Genomic DNA, 17288 nt, shown 5'->3' on the forward strand with positions numbered 1-17288 from the left:
GATTCTTATTTGGTCTTAATATGCAAATTAATTGTGCATGAAAATAAGTTACAGGTTCAGTTTCTTTTTATGTAGAGTGCTAATTAGTACTAACTTAATTTACAGTTGACAAATGGAATTGAATCCATAGGCAAGTGGGAAATTAAATAAGGTAAGATTTTAAAGAGTACCAGAAAATATAGTACTGTTATTATTTAATAATGTACATTAAATCACTATATTATTACTTTGTTAGAAATATTTTTAAATTTCTAGAAAATATACATGATGCTACCCGAATACTGTTATAAACTCTGAAATTTATACAATGACAACCTTGAAATAACATGTAATGCACTTTAATAAATACTAAATTCATACTGTATGTAAAGCAATGAGTTAGCTATTCTAAATGATACAAAGATAAACATTGTACATTTCCACTTTCATACACCTCACAAAACATAAAAGATATATTGTATGTGTCACATATATTGTCATGCACTGAACAGAAATAAATCTTTATTTTGTATGGAGGTCAGGGGTGCGGGGAGGGCTTTATTGAGGAAAGCGCATTTGGGTTAGGTTTTGAAGGAAAAGTAGAACATTTAGATGAGGTGTCCACCCTCCTCAAGAGCGAAGGCCAGGAAGGCAGGCAGGACCACAGTGCTACACAGCCTGGGGGTGGCCAGAGGCAGGGGATGTCAGTGTGAACAGTGTCCCAATGGGTGCTCAGTACACTGCCTACATGGCCACAGGCAGGAGAACTGAGAAGAGGATTTTCCATCAGAGAAACTGAAGACAGAGGAAAGATGGCTGAAAGATAATCAAAACAAAACCATATGTTGTGTGGAGTGTTCCTGGAGAATAACTTGGACAGAGATGCATTACAGGAGACACATTTGAAAAGTTACTTATCAACAAACCAAGGTGGGTAAACAAGTAAAATGAAGGATTCCACCGGATATACCTAAAGGACCCTTTTACCTCTGAAATTCTGTGAATCTAAACTCCTACTACAAGTCACAAGCAATTGTGCAATAAACTGGTAAATTCTGTAGTAAAAAATAATAGGATGTAAGTAAGAGCTGTACAAGGGTAGAGTCAAATAACAGAAAAGACCAAAGTTAGGCCTTGAAAATTACCTGACAAATTAAAGAAGTTGCGTCCTTTGTTCGATTGGCGTCTGCTCCCAACAGAAGCAAGCATTCGACCATGACACTGTTATTCTGATCACATGCTTTCTCTAACATCACACTTTTTAACTCATCGTCCACAGCTAATTTTGCAAAGCATTTGCAACAAAGGTTTAGAAACTAAAAAGAATGGAAACAAGGATTAGAGTGAGCTAAGTCCATCAACAGTTAGCATCCTGGTGAAAACCACTGTACCTGTTGATCCTTTTGTTCCATGATACTGGAAGTCATCTGATGGAATATCACTGAATCAAAGGAATGATGCACCAGCAGGGTGGAAAAAGACACTGACAATTTCAGTATTGTCAAGACTGTCTGAAATCCCTGAAAGTGTGACCAAAATAATAACATAAGCAATTCTGGGCCAAAAGAATAAATAAATAAATAAACAGAGAGCTTGTATGTGACACTTAACTAACTAGAAAATATTTACCAGGTTTGTGTTCAAAAGCTGTAAATCTTGAAACACTCCTATAAACAAACCTTTCTCATTACTAAGAAATACAGCAGGCACAGAGAGAATAAAACACAAGTTAACAAACGCTTGTCTAGCAAAGCAGAAAAAATACCTAATGCATTAAAGGTAAGCCATACTTACAGGATGAAAGCAAGATATTAATTAACATTAGAAGAGCTGAATCAGCGGGGCTACACACCCAAGTCGGCCAGCAAAGTGTATTTTTTATTATAAGACTGCAGATTAGATTCTCTAGATAACCTAGCATTTCCCTAGCATTTTTGAGCCTTCTTGTGAAATTTCAACCTCAAAGAGAAGAACATGCGCTCCTAGATTTCATTCATGTTGAGTATATTTGAGAAAAGCTTTCAAGTTACTCTGAGGTTTACATCCTTGGAGCAAATGATTTATAAAGAATGAATCAGTCACACCATTACTTTTCAGAACAGAACTACCTCGAGCATATTCCTAAGTACTGCCTGGGCTCTCCACTCCCGAGATAGTTAGGAATGAACTTGAGTTTCCTATCATTTAGCTTCGGTGAACTCATCAAAGGTCAATTTAACTTTTAAAGTTTTTATTATCTTTCAATATAATGTATTAATGAAATTGTCTAATATAACTGTTATTTTTCGCTTTTAAGATGCTGAATTTCTACAAATATTTACTGACATTTGATAAGAGAAGTAGTCTTAATTTTTGCACCCACCACTAGACTAGAGGTCCCTGAAAATTCAAATGAATGCAACAGAAAAGCAAGTAATACAAATGTGTAGAAGGCATATAATTCAAAATAAAAACTTATAAAAAATGAGCTGGCCAAATAAAATATGCTGACAGGCCAAATTTAGCCCACTGGCCAATAGTTCAGAGACTCTACTATAGAGATCCTAAAATTAATGCCTATATGCATTAATACTGAGAAAACTGAGAGCACAGGTTTATTTCCTTTCTTTAGGATTACTTTTAATCAATTCTGGTTTGGCTTTAGTCATCCTTGCCTGAGGCACATTATAAAAATCAGATTTATATAGCACATTGTGGTTTTTAATCTAAGAATGCTGCATGTTCAGCACTTTATAAGTTAAAACTTTACATATATTATCTCATTTCTAGTAATGTCTGTGACAAGGTTATAGCCTGGATTTTTTTTTTATTCCTGGTCAATTCTGCTATTTATGGAAATATTTGTTGAGTGTGGTTTATGAAAGTTGCAAACTCCATTACTAAAACAAAATAAAACAAAACAAAACAAAACCACAACCAAAGCAAAAGTCTTAAAGAGACCACTTGTTTTTGCTAACATTAAAAAAAATTTTTTTACACTCTCAGCAAAGTAGATATAGAAGGAACCTAACTCAACATCACAAAAGCCATATATGACACACCCACAGCTAACATCACACTGAATGGTGAAAAGCTAAAAGCTTTTCCTCTAAGATCAGGACAAGGATGCCGACTTTCACCACTTTTATTCAACATAGTATTAAAAATCCTAGTCACCGCAATTAGGTAAGAAAAATAAATAAAAAGCACCCAAGGTAGAAAGGAAGAGGTTAAATTGTCACTATTTGCAGATTATTTGATTTATATATTAAAAAAAAACCCTAAAGACACCACCAAAAAACTACTGGAACTAATAAAAGAATTCAGTAAAGTTGCAGAACACAAAATTAAAATATAGAGATTGATTATACGTCCATACACTAATTATGAGCTATCAGAAAGAGTATTTAAGAAATGAATCCCATTTATAATTATATCAAAAAGAATAAAATACTTAAAAATAAATTTAACCAAAGAGATGGAAGATCTATACACTAAAAACCATAAAACGCTGATGAAAGAAATTGAAGACAACACAAATAAACGGAAAGATACACCATACCTATAGAATGGAAAAATCAACATGGTCAAAATATCCATACCAGCCTAAGCAATCTACAGCTTTAATGCATTCCCCATCAAAATACCAATGGCATGTTTCTCAGAATTAGAACAAAGAACTCTAAAATTTGTAGGGCCACAGAAGACCTTGAATAGCCAAAGCAGTCTTGATAGCAAAATTAAATTGAAGGTGTCACACTCTCTGCTTTCAAACTATAGTACAAAGATAGTAATCAAGAGTACAGTAATGGCATGAAAGCAGACATATAGGTCAATAATATACAACAGAGAGCCCAGAAATAAACCCACATATATGTGATCAATTAATTAACCCAAGGATATACAATGGGGAAAAGACAGTCTCTTCAATAAAAATAATAAAAAAATAAAAGCTGGGAAAACTGGACCAGCTTACATGCAAAAGAATGACACCAGACCACTATCTTATACCAAATACAAAAATCAATTCAAAATAGACTAAAGACTTGAATGCAAGACATAAAACCATAAAACACAAGCAGTAAACTCTTGGACATCAGCCTCAGCAATATTTTTTTGGACCATACTTCTCACAGAAGGGCAACAAAAGCTATAATAAACAAATGTGACTACATCAAACTAAATAGCTTTTGCACAGCTAAGGAAGCCATCAACAAAACAAAAACCTAATCTAATGAACGGGAGAAGATATATGTAAATCATACATCAATAAGGGATTAATGTGCAAAATATATAAAGAACTTATATAACTTAATGCCAAAAACACAAACAGCCCAATTTAAAAATGAGCAGAGGACATGAATAGACATCTTTCCAAAGAAGATAGATAGGTAGTCGATGTCTGTTGATGTTGATCTGCTCAACATCACTGCTCATCAGGGAAATGCAAATCAAAACCATAATGAGATATTACCTCATACATAACAAATTGGCTATTATCAAAAAGACAAAAAAAATAAAGTGTGGAGAAACAGGAACCCTGTACATGTTGACAAGAATGTAAATTAGCATGGCCACTATGGAAAACAGTAGGGAGGTTCCTCAAAATATTAAAGATACAAATACGATACGATCCAGCAATTCCACTCCTGGATATTTACCCAGAAAATAAAAAATAAAAACATCAATTCAAAGAGATATATGCATCCCTATGTTCCCTGTGCATTATTTAAAATAGCCAACATAATAGAAACCTAAGTGTCCACTGATAGATGAATGGATAAAGAAGATGGGATACACACATACACACAAAATTGAATACCAGTCAACCATAAATGGAATGAAATCTTACCATTTACAACAACACAGATGGACCTAGAGGATATTATGCTAAGTGTAACAAGTCAAACACCCTAGAAACACCCTAGAGAAAGAGAAACACCCTATGATTTCCCTTACACATGGAATCTAAAAACCAGAACAAATGAACAAAAAATGCAAAACAGAAACAGACTCATAAGGGACAAACTTTTGGTTATCATAGTGGAGAGCAGTTAGGGGCAGGTGAAAAAGATCAAGGGGATTAAGAGGTACATACTTCCAGTAAAAAAAAAAAAAAGTCATGGGGATATAATATATAGCATGGTGAATATAGTCAATAATTTTGTAGTAACTTTGTATGATGACAGCTGATAACTAGATTTAATGTGGACATCATTTTGTAATGTATAAAAAATATCAAATCACTATGCAAAATTAATAGGATATTGTATATCGCAGTGCCTGGAGGTCTCTGTCGGTTGAGTACCCGACTTCGGCTCAGGTCATGATCCCACAGTTTGTGAGTTTGAGACCCACGTTGGGCTCTCTGCTGACAGATCAGACCCTGGAGCTGGCTTTGGATTCTGTGTTTCCCTCTCTCTTTGCCCTACCTGACCCATGCTCTTTGTCCCTCTCTCTCAAAAATGAACATTAACAAGAAAAATAGGATATTACATGTCAATTATATGTCAATAAAAATAAATAAATATGTGAAGGGAAAAACATATGAGCCAATTTCATTCTTAATCTCTCCTAAGCCAACATCTTTCATTGTTTATAAGGAACAGTTATTACATATCACATGTGAAATGTTGCTTGATGAAAAATATTTAAAATATTTTACTCCAAGAAAAAAATCAAGGAGAAAAATTACTAGAGGTAAGCATCCCACAATAAAACACTGAGGATGACAAACCTTGAAAAATTATAACTTCTATTTATCTAAAATCTAAGCAAGGAAAGCTCAGCTTTCTCTAAGCACATTCTCTGCCCTTTGATGACAAAGACAAATGGCAAATAAATATGCTGATTTTGGAGATATGATAATGAAACACAGGATCTCTGTGACTCAATCCAATTCTCTTCACCTCCTATAATTAAAATATTACAAAATGATAAATAGGTTTCAATTAACTGGACTATCTCCATTAATGCAAAGTGGGAATTGTAGCAGCTGCTCTGAAAGGGAAATCTTCACAGGATCCCAAATTCCCTCCAAGATAAAGCACATACTTTAATCTGTACTTCAGCCATATCCTTAAATCGTTGTAAACTGGAAACCAGAATTTTTGCCAGCAGATGCCCAGTTCCTATGCATAAATTCTTCTTTGTAATCAAGTATCCTATAAGACTTAAGCCCAGACATTGAATTTCTAGAAGAATGAAAGAAAAAAATAATAAAATCAATGGTTTTAGATCTCAAAACTGAAGAAAAAATTTAAAAACACCCAGCCAATGGGTAAAGGCCTATAAAAAAAAAAATCTATCCTAAATCCTGGGACGTCTGGGTGGCTCAGTCGGTTAAGCCTCCAGCTCTTGATTTAGGCTCAGATCTTGATCTCACCCATGGGATTGAACCCTACATAAGGCTCCGCGATTGCTCTGCACTGAGGGTATGGAGCCTGCTTGGGATTCTCTCTGCCCCTTACCTGCTCACCTCCCCACCCAAAGTAAATAAATAAACATTTTTTTAAAAATCTATCCTAGGGGCGCCTGCATAGCTCAGTTGGTTAAGCATCCAACTTCAGCTCAGGTCATGATCTCACAGACAGTAGGTTTGAGCCCCCAGTCAGGTTCTGTGCTGACAGCTTGGAGCCTGGTACAGATTCTGTGTCTCCCTCTCTCTCTCCCCCTCACCCATGCTCACTCATGCTCATGTACTCTCTTTCTCTCTCAAAAATAAATAAAAAGATTAAAAACAATCTATACTAAATCTTGACTTCAAATTGTACCAACCTTGGTCATCTGGATACATCTGCAGTGTATGAAGTACCGAATCAATAGCACCTTCCAGGGATAATACTTCTAGCGCATCAGGAAAATGTGCTATAGAAGAAATTACTTTCAATCCACATTTCTGAATCCCAGGATTTCCAATGAACTAAAATAAAAAGGACAATTGATATTTGCTATTTAAAATGAATGATTAAAAGCTCAGTTAAAGCCAGGTACGGACTGACAAAATATAAACTAAGTAGTTCAAATATAGGTAGTCCAAATAACGTTTATTACCTTTGATTTTGCCTTACAGTACTAATACTTTTTAATTATGATTAAGGATACAAGCTACCATTTTAATACTTACTGAGTACCTGTTCTGTGCCACACACTATGCTAAGTACTTTACATGCATTTACTTTTCACATGAATCTGAAGTCCAAACTAATATCATTCCCAACAGCAGATAAGTTCACTGGTGGTTAGAGGAGTTGCATATTCCTGAAGTCACACAGACTGTTGCTGAGATGAGACCAAATCAGGGATGCTGGACCCCACCACCTACATACTGCATATTTAGCCAGGAAAATACAATGCTGACTCCCACCAATAGAAAATACTAATTGAAAATTTGCTCTTTAAGTGTTTTATGTGCTGGGGCACCTGCGTGGCTCAGTCAGTTAAGCACTGGACTTCAGCTCAGGTCATGATCTCACAGTTTGTGGGTTCAGGCCCCACCCCAGGCTCTCTCCTGACAGCTTAGAGCCTGGAACCTGTTTCAGATTCTGTGTCTTCCTCTCTCTCTCTGTGCCTCCCCCACCCCTGCTCTGTCTCTCTCTCTCTCAAAAATAAATATTTTAAAAATTTTTTAAAAGGTAAGCGTTTTATGTGCCATGTCTCATTTATTCCCCCTCAACAGCCTCATGTTTTAGGTTCACCAAATTTTAAAGATATACGAATAAGAAGAGCTCAAATCACAAAGCTAATATATGTCAGGTCTAGGACCTGAATATAAATGTGTCTCCCATAAAAACTGAACAGTCAAAAAAAAAAAGAAAAAAAAAGAAAGAAAGAAAAAGAAAAGAAAGAGCACAGAAGGTAATTGCTACCTCTTCCAACTTTTTAACCTGAACTCTTCCAGATGATTTGACATTATTTACAGGCATCCTAATAGAGGCCACTTCTTTTTCCAAACTATTCTACTTACTAAGATGAAGCAGTCAAGACACTTTCCAATCATGGACAATCGCAGTTACACCTTCCCTATTAATAACTGTGACATATAACTCACTCTTACATGGTTTGGGCCATCTCTGCTTTTCCATAATGCTTTCCACGATATGAATGCCCACCTAATAGCTTTCCTTTAAAAAATTACAATGATATCCTTCACAGGACTTTTGTTTTCACAGACATTGGTTTCATGGTATTTCTACTCCAAATCTCTGATTGGCACTACCGCGGGTATACGACATGGAGCTGAGAGGTTCAAGTCAGATCTCAAGGTGAGGTGCCTGGGTGGCTCAGTCAGTTAAGCATCCGACTTCCGCTCAGGTCACAATCTTGTGGTTCATAGGTTCAAGCCCCACATCGGGCTCTGTGCTGACAGCTAGCTCAGAGCCTGGAGCCTCTCTTAGGATTCTGTGTCTCCCATTCTCTCTGACCCTCCCCTGCTTACACTGTCTCTCTCTCTCTCTCTCTCAAAAAAAATAATACATAAAACATTAAAAAATAAAGTCAGATCTCAAGTTCTGTTATAGCTTCTTCAACCAAAACCATTTACCTTCCAACCTTTCTCACTTCTATATTGTCAATGAATAGACTTCCATTACTTTCCAATCTAGTCCTCCAATGCCTCTCAATTGTCCTTATCCAGCATCTTTTTTTTTTTTTTAATAGGGAGTGAGGAGAAGCATCATTTTGTCGTCCTGGGCCTTTCTTCTTCACCCCTAATTGGTCAACTTAGACTTCAGTTCCTCTTTCAACAACACACTCATATCCTTGCCCCGCTTCATACTTTTTCCTGTCATTATTTCCATCCTACCAACTCCCTGGATAGTAATTTGGAGCCAGTTAAATTTAGGTTTAAATTCTGCCTCTTCTCACTTAATTTTTAGTCATTTTAGTTCCATTAAAAATAATGAAACATTTGCTCAGAAGTGGTATTCAATCAGAAGGTATTAGTCAAGAAATATAAAGAAATTAAAGTGGTTCAAAGTGAAGCTGGAGGGACGCCTCTTGTCTGTCTCTACCTCTTCGCCTTAAACTGATCCTAAAAATGGAGGGCTGTTATGAGGATGAGATTATATGACTCACCGTCTGTGCAATAAAGCCTGAGTGATGGCTACTATTCAGGCCTTGGGCTAAACACCCTCCTCAGAGATGAAAAACTTCTAACTGGGAGACAGAATGTCCCTTAATTGGTCTTCCATTCCATCAAGCTACCATTCTCCTCCATTTCTAAACTTATTAATAGAAACATCTACACCCACTATCTCCACATTCTCCCCACCCCTTAATTTCATATAATCAGACTTCTGTCCTTACCACTCTGAATTAAAACCATTCAAAGAAAAAAGTCCTTTAACAACCGAACTGCTGCTTTTCCCTCCCTTGATTTCTGTGACATGGGACGCCCCTAATTATTCTCAAACTTTAAAACCATTCATTTGCCCATCTCCTTTACAATCTCTTCTTTCAATGTCAAACTTAGTCCAAAGTTCTTTTCGTAAAACCCTTCTACTTATGGGTGGGACTTCATACAGTAACGTGGTTCATGTCACCATAACAACAATAGCAACAGCCACAACATTAATGCCAAAATCTATGCAGCACTTGCTATGTGCCAGAGATTCTTTTAAGTACTTCTTATATATTAACCCATGTAATCCTCACAATAACCATATAATATAGAACACTTTATTGGCCCTATGTTATTGATGAAAACAATGGATACTAGGAAACCTTTAAGCAGATAACTCAAAGCACAAGTTTACATTCTCTTAAACTCTACATCCACATTACCTCTATGCTTGATGCCAGTATCTTAAACTCAGATGTTCAAAGCTAAAAGTATATTAAATTATCAAGAAAAAAGAAAAAGGAAAAAGTTAGATTGAGACTGTCTATCTGATCTTTCTGTTTGATTAATACCACCGTCATTCCTACTTCCTGGGTAGGGCCAGATTCCTGGGTGCACACCTGCCCAATCACAGTTCTCTGTTAGAAGGGCCCCACACCCGGTATAATGTTCTGCTGCCACCATCTTGAAATTCTTCATTAATTTTACAAGGAGTCCTGCACTTTTATTTTTTTCTGGGCCCCACAAATCAGGTAGCCAGTCCTAACCTCAAAATGCATCGTAGACTTATTGTTCATGCCAACGATTAAATCAAACTGATATTTATAAAGCATATATATTCGTCCTTAATACCATCCCTCTCACAAGTTTCTAATCAACCATCAGTGCTGCTACCTTGAACTCCTCTAATCTTAAACTATTTCAGGTGCAGCTGGATGATGACAAATGACTCACTTGCATCAGGAAATCTGTGATTTCCTGTGATTTGTCGATGCAAAAAGAGAATGGAAGCTTCATATCATTACATATGATGGAGCACAAATAAACTACTTGATTATTTAAAATAGTGGTATTTGACTTCTGACAGATGCATAAATTTGAAAATATTTACATAGGGGCACCTGGGTGGCTTAGTTGGTTAGGCTTCCAACTCTTGGTTTCAGCTCAGGTCATGATCTCATGGTTTGTAAGAACAAGCCCTGAACTGTCAGCACAGAGCTTTCTTGGGGTTCTCTGTCTCTCTCTATCTCTCTCTCTCTCTCTCTCTCTCTCTCTCTCTGTCCTCCCCAACTCAGTCTCTCTAAATAAATACACAAAATATCTCTATTTATGATATTTACAAGCCTATGATAGATTTTTCTTTCATTTGTCAAATGTTCCATCTTGGAAATAGTGATATAATGTACTGCTGTTCAAATGGAAATTAAAATCAGTTTACTAGTTTATACTTAGCAGTGTTACCCAAATTAAATTTTTGGAAATGTGAGTGGAAGGACACCTACAGATGTTAAATAGAAACATCCTATTTATTGCCTATGCCCCACAATCTTCCAAGTTTTTCAGAGAACATATAAATAATTAAAATGGTTTCCTCAATGAGCTAGCTAGCCAGCTCAAGTCAACTGCAATTCAAGAAAACTTTCTGGAAAAAATAAAAATATATGTGTACCTAAAAAGAAGACATCATAGTCCAGGACTAAAATTAAGATATATCCTAATAAAATATCTGAATTTCAAGAAAAATAATCCTTTGGGTATCCAGGTGAAAATATCACTCATTTAAAAGCGAGGGAAAAAAAGTCAAGCTGGTTTTATACTTTTCCCCTAAAACATTCAGCACTAAAAGACAGTGAAGTGCCTACAGGTTTTTAAAGAAAATAAAACCCCAATATTTTAAAACCAACCAAACTGTTTTTTCAAGAATTCAAATATAAAGACAACAATAGCATTTAAACAACAGATTTGAACTTAAGTCTGGATGTTATTAGAGTTTTATATATATCCAAACATTATTCGCTTTCATATATACTTATCGAGGTGCCTGGGTGGCTCATTCTGTTAAGTGTAAACTTCAGCTCAGGTCATGATCTCCAAGTTCATGGGTATGAGCCCCGCACTGGCCTCTCTGCTGTTGGTGCAGAGCCTGCTTTAACATCCCTGCCTCCTTCTCCCTCTGCCCCTCTCCTGTTCGCGCTCTCTAACTCTCTCTCTCTCTCTCTCTCAAAAATAAACATTAAAAAATGAAAACAAATAAGTAAATATTTTTCATGGTTTTTGCATTGTAATATTAGTTGCATCTCAAATTCTACCTAATTGGGAATTCTGCTTTCCAAGAATAGACTTACTTTTAAAGGTGATTATTAGTTTCAGGTGTCTACGGTATCTGGGCCCAAAATTTCTGATGCTTTGTTAACACTGACTCAGAGTGAGACATGGAATCACAGAATTTTAGAGCTGAAGAAATAATTATATTTCTCTTTTAGAGCATTTTTTTCTCAAAACTGTTGAAAGATTAGAGGAACCACATAGGGGGGATTTTTAAATATAAAACACTGTCACTTCTATTTCCCCCTGACCTTAACTCCCTGCTTCCAAGTCACAGTCACTGTTTAGCGAGATGCCTTGTCATTACTCAGTTGTCCAAATGGGGGGGAAATAAGGGGAAGGAGAAGGCAGGCTTCTCAACACTGCAGCTGGGATTAACGAGCTAAAGAAAGGAAGGCCTGGGAGCAGAGTGCTTTTCTTGGCATTTCCTGGCAGGGCGGGGTCTCTTGCCTGCTGACTCCTCCCACTCTATCACACTTACAGTCCCTAACTTTAGAAAAGATGGGCTAACCAGATCACAGTTACCTGTAAGGCTGTTCTGGTACCTCCTGCTTCTCACCAACGTATACATGAATAAAATTAACTGACTCCTCCTCTACACTCCTAGGACACTGTCCATAAAGCCAGTACAGCTCACAAGTCCCAATGCAGAACAGATGGTTTATGCATGGCTGTTATTCCCCTCACCAAACTGTAAGATCCAAGACAGAAGGGCACAAATCATGTTCATTTTTGTCTTCCCATTTTGCTTAACACAGTTCCTTCCACACCTTATTTTCATCAAAAATTTCCAGAATTGAATTTAACCCATTATATTGCTATACTTAAAAATCATACTAAGGTTTCAGTACAAATGACTCAAGTATATCATAGACAATTGCATTATAAAGTTCAGTTTAAATTGAATTTTTAAAGGAGATCTCTCTACAGGCTATTCTAACTGATTTATGACATTTTTTCAAAGTATACTAAATCACAAGGAATCATTTCCATTAATCACCTTGACTGCTCTCTTCCTTTCATGAAAACATTAACTCTAATCATTCTTTACATCTTTACTCTTATATCTTTTATAAAGACCAATTCATCTTGCATTAAACTTCCAAACCATCTTAACTCCATCAGTTCCTTTTGCATTTCACAATATGAGTCAAATTCCCCTTTTTTCATACTTAGTATGATTGTTGATTGTTATATACCTATATACTATTACATATCTACATATGTAATATATAGATATCTATATATATAGGTTTGTAATTAACTAAAAATGGGCAGAAACAATGCCCGCCAAACCATTTCAAAGGTAATCTCTGAAGAGAGCAATGAAAGTGAGCCCAAGTAATTGAAGAAGCTTTTAATGTCGTGCTCTGTGTCTTCACGGACTGAACCTTTTGGACCAGAAAAAACAAACAGCCAAAAGGAAAAAAACAAAACAAAACACGGCAGCCATAGTTCCTCATATCACTCACGAGGCTTAGCTGAACATCTAGCTCTTTAGTTCCCTTTCTGATTGAGTAGACTGGATTGGATGTATGTTACCAGCAATCTGAAGGACATGTCCGTGTGTGGTCAATAGTGCACTTCCTTCAGCTCAGAATGGTACATCTCTTCACCCCCTGCATCCCTACTGGCATTTTGGGTCTCCACCCACCTAACTTCCTACTATCATAGTAAACAGAAGATAGAAATCCTAAGCTAAAACAGCCCATCTATTTCTCCAAATTTTTCATAATCTAGTTAATGGTATAAAGGCAGAAACCTACATTGTACATACCCTGTTCAAAGCCGCTAGGACCAGTTTATGAATATCATTCCTGAAACACTGTTTTTTAACCGTATGTAGCTTATGTAGATACTCCATATCTTCCTTGGATTCTTCTGGCATGCCTAAATAAGTAAATAAATAAGTGGTAAGTTTCTCATAAAGATTTAAACTGAGCAGACTATCACTTCCTACAAATGATCATAATTAACTTAAAAATATAAACTCATGTTGTACTTTTTTTCTATGCACAGTTCCTTATCAAAGAAATAACCCTTATTTTTAAGGAATTTATAAAAAACAGTTTATCATCGAATGTAAAATAAATGCAGTATGTGTGGATGCTTACTGAATTTAAAGTAGCAATGGCTACTACGTGGAGAAATTTTCTAGGGCAAACAATACCTTTTTTGTAAGAATAATCTGTATTCACACAGAAGCTAAAAGATTTTTTATGCAACAGTGGACAGCTTGAGAACAGCTCAGTTATTTGGACTACAATATGAAAAGGTCAGATATGAAATGCAGACAAAAGAACAGCTGGAACAGTGAAAAGAAAAAAGATTTTAGTTTCAGCATTATGGTGGTAGAGAGCATATACTTTGGTTCAAAGTCCTCTAAGGCTGTATAATAGTATTGAGTTCTTCAAAGGAAACATATTCCTTTTTAGGCTATGTGGTAACTGAACTATCCTAAAACTACTGAAAAAACAGGAAGTCAAAAAAATAGTGGTTTTCTAATAGATACTACACATTACAATTATGATGAATGATGTATCCAATGACTATAGAAATAATTATGAATAAGCAATTATCTATATGATCTTTCACTTTAATAATCTGTATTAACACGGGGCACCTGGGTGGCTCAGTTGGTTGAGACCAACTTCAGCTCAGGTCATGATCTCATGGTTCGTGAGTTTGAGCACCGAGTCAGGCTCTGTGCTGACGGCTCAGAGCCTGGAGCCTGCTTTGGATTCTGTGTGCCCCCCTTCTCTCTACCTCTCCCCTGATCTCTCTCTCTCTCTCTTAAAAATAAGTCAACATTAAAAACAATTTTTTAAATAGTTTGTATTAACACAAGCTATGAACTGGCTTCATATATAGCTTTTCACTTACCTAACAACCAAAAAAATGCTTAAATGCTCACTACAGGCCAGAGGTGTTGCTACATGTTGGGAATACCACAACGAATAACAAAGGCTGGGTGGATCTCCACCCTCCTGGAGCTTTCAGAATATATTCAGGCAGGTTCAGACATCCACCACAGCTCTATGACCTCGGGCAAGTCGCTTAAACTCTGTGTCTTATTTTCAGCAACAAAACACACATCAATTTCTGAAACGGCCCATTACATTGCAAGCAGATGTAACCACTAAGAGCAGGTCTGTTGAGTAGTAAAAACTTTATCACATGTAATGAGTCAAAATAAACATCCTTCTTATATTAAGACCAATGAACATTATCACAAACTTCATCTCTGGTCTTTGTTACATCCCTTCAATTTCTACTATTCATGGAACAGTCCTTCAAATTGTATATGTGTCAAATTTTGAGGGCAGGATCCATAACCTAATCATCTCCAGATCACCAAGAGTTCTAAGCATAGCGCTTTAGATCTAACTGTTGCATGTTGAACAAGTGTATATATAAAATACCTACTCAGAAGTCAGGCTGCACAGGTTGAAAATCTGACTTGTGACCTTAAATTCTCTACTTTCCATGCCTGTTTCATCATCTCTAAAATGGCACACAAAAATAGGTATCTGCCTCATGGGTTGCTATGAGAATTTTAAAATTTTATACACATAGAGCATATTGAACAATGTCTGACACATTTTAATTCCTCATGTTTTTCGGTATATTATTATCAACTACAAATGAATGAGTTGTTTTACAGTTTTCAAATCATCCTAAATCATCTCCAGATTAAACAAATTCAGTTTCTCTTATTGTTCTTTCAGATGTGGTTTTATACTCATAATCACCTTCCTCTATATAATTCCCAATTTGCCTAAGTCCTTTCTTAAATACTTTTACATTATTCGTTCTAGATCTGACACTAAGTCAAGAAAAAAAAATGCAATACTTTATTAAGATTGCTGTCTTGTCATTTTATTAAAGCCACAGAGTCAGCCGTCTGGGTGGCTCAGTCGGTTAAGCATCTGACCTCAGCTCCGTGCTGACAGCTAGCTCAGAGCCTGGAGCCTGATTCAGATTCTGTGTCTCCCTCTCTCTCCCTACCCTCCCCTGCTTGTGCGCTCGCGCTCTCTCTCTCTCTCTCTCTCTCTCTCTCTCTCTCTCAAAAATAAATAAACATTAAAAAAAATTTTCTAAGTCACCAAGTCAGTCACTTTAGTAACATTGTTAGAAAAAAAGAGGAAAAATTGAAAAGTACTACATTGAAAAAAACTTTAGAAACCTAATACCCCATATGCAATATATGGCCCTGAATTGGATACTGAATTACATAAATTTGCTGTAACACACAAATTTCTTACAATTAAGACAATCTTAATATGGTCTAGTTAATGAATGAACTGAAATATTATTAGCACCTAGCTCAACTGAACATGTTCAAACCAGAATCATATTCAATCTCAAAACTACTGGAGCACTGATACTACAGTTAACTCATTGATACATGGAATGGTTAAGATACAGTATAGCAAATGATGGTGTAGTAGGGTATAGTATGGTGTACTATGATAATACAGTATGGTAGCACAGAATAAGGTAGATGGGTAACAATAAAAATATATTTATATAATGGTATGTTTATAAATGTGTCAACTAATATGTATTCCTATACATGAAATACAACCCTAAGATTATAAAATTATTTTCAAGTGTACTCATTTAATACATCTAAACATCATTATAAAAAAAATCACTTAACTGACCTTTTAAATACATAAGTTCACATATCTAATGATTACTGCTATCAATATGGCTTCAGAGTCAATCTAAGGACAAAAAAATACTATCTTCAAAACAATTTTAATGTTTATTTATTTTTTTAGAGAGAGAAAGATGGAGTGTGAGTGGGGCAGGAGCAGAGAGAGAGAGGGAGACACAGAATCTGAAGCAGACTCCAGGCTCTGAGCTGTCAGCACAGAGCCTGATGTGGGGCTCCAGTTCATGGCCTGCAAGATCATGACCTGAGCCGAAGTTGGACACTTAACTGACTGAGCCACCCAGGCGCCTCCAAAATTTGTTCCTTAACTAAATATATATTATTTTATCAACTAACAGATTTGGTTCTGAATGTCTTCTGCTTATCTTTATCAAAAGATTAAGGCTGACACTTTAAGGATGATCAAAATGGTTCTGTTTTGTTTTTTACAAAGTTTAAAAATACTGTAATAATATTTGCAAGCAAAATTGTCTGTTAAATTACACCTTAAGTGATGCATGACAACTATGAATATACATCATGATTCAATTCAAAATCTATTAATGGAATAGCTATTTTAGTTCAATGTACCAGGGGATTAAAAACAACAACAAAGATGACTGAAGAAAGCCCCCTCCTGGAAAAAATGTGTATTTTTGAACTGAGTGTACTCTTATTCTCAGAAACATAAAATACCCATATGACTAAAGATAGCAGTAGATTTACAAGAATTTCATTTAAAAAGGTGCATACAAAAAAACCTGGGCTTTAAAAAAATAGGAATTTAACAGAACAACAAAAAGTAGCTGGAAAGTCCTGTCAAATGTATCCCCTCACGTCCCTCGGTTCCACCCTCTCCTCTGCTTCCAGGCCTGGGTCCCTATCAGGTCTCATCGGACCACATGGCCTCCAACACAGTCTCCCTGGGGGAGGCTTTTGTCCTGCCAATCACCCTCCACAGCACAGCGTTACTATTATAAACTGCAGGCCTGGTCATGACACTAA

General features: G+C 36.1%; 1 protein-coding gene across 1 annotated transcript in view; it reads right to left on the minus strand.

The window, feature by feature from the left end:
• The window catches only part of LRRK2 (leucine rich repeat kinase 2), a 131587-nt gene that overhangs the window by 85091 nt on the left and 29208 nt on the right, over nt 1–17288 (minus strand). The window contains 5 exon segments of the mRNA XM_029955821.1: nt 1125–1295; nt 1371–1499; nt 6013–6152; nt 6736–6880; nt 13401–13513. Of these exon segments, the coding sequence (XP_029811681.1) occupies nt 1125–1295; nt 1371–1499; nt 6013–6152; nt 6736–6880; nt 13401–13513 (698 nt within the window).

Source organism: Suricata suricatta, chromosome 10 (assembly GCF_006229205.1).
Source record: "Suricata suricatta isolate VVHF042 chromosome 10, meerkat_22Aug2017_6uvM2_HiC, whole genome shotgun sequence".
NCBI classification, from domain to species: Eukaryota; Metazoa; Chordata; class Mammalia; order Carnivora; family Herpestidae; genus Suricata; species Suricata suricatta.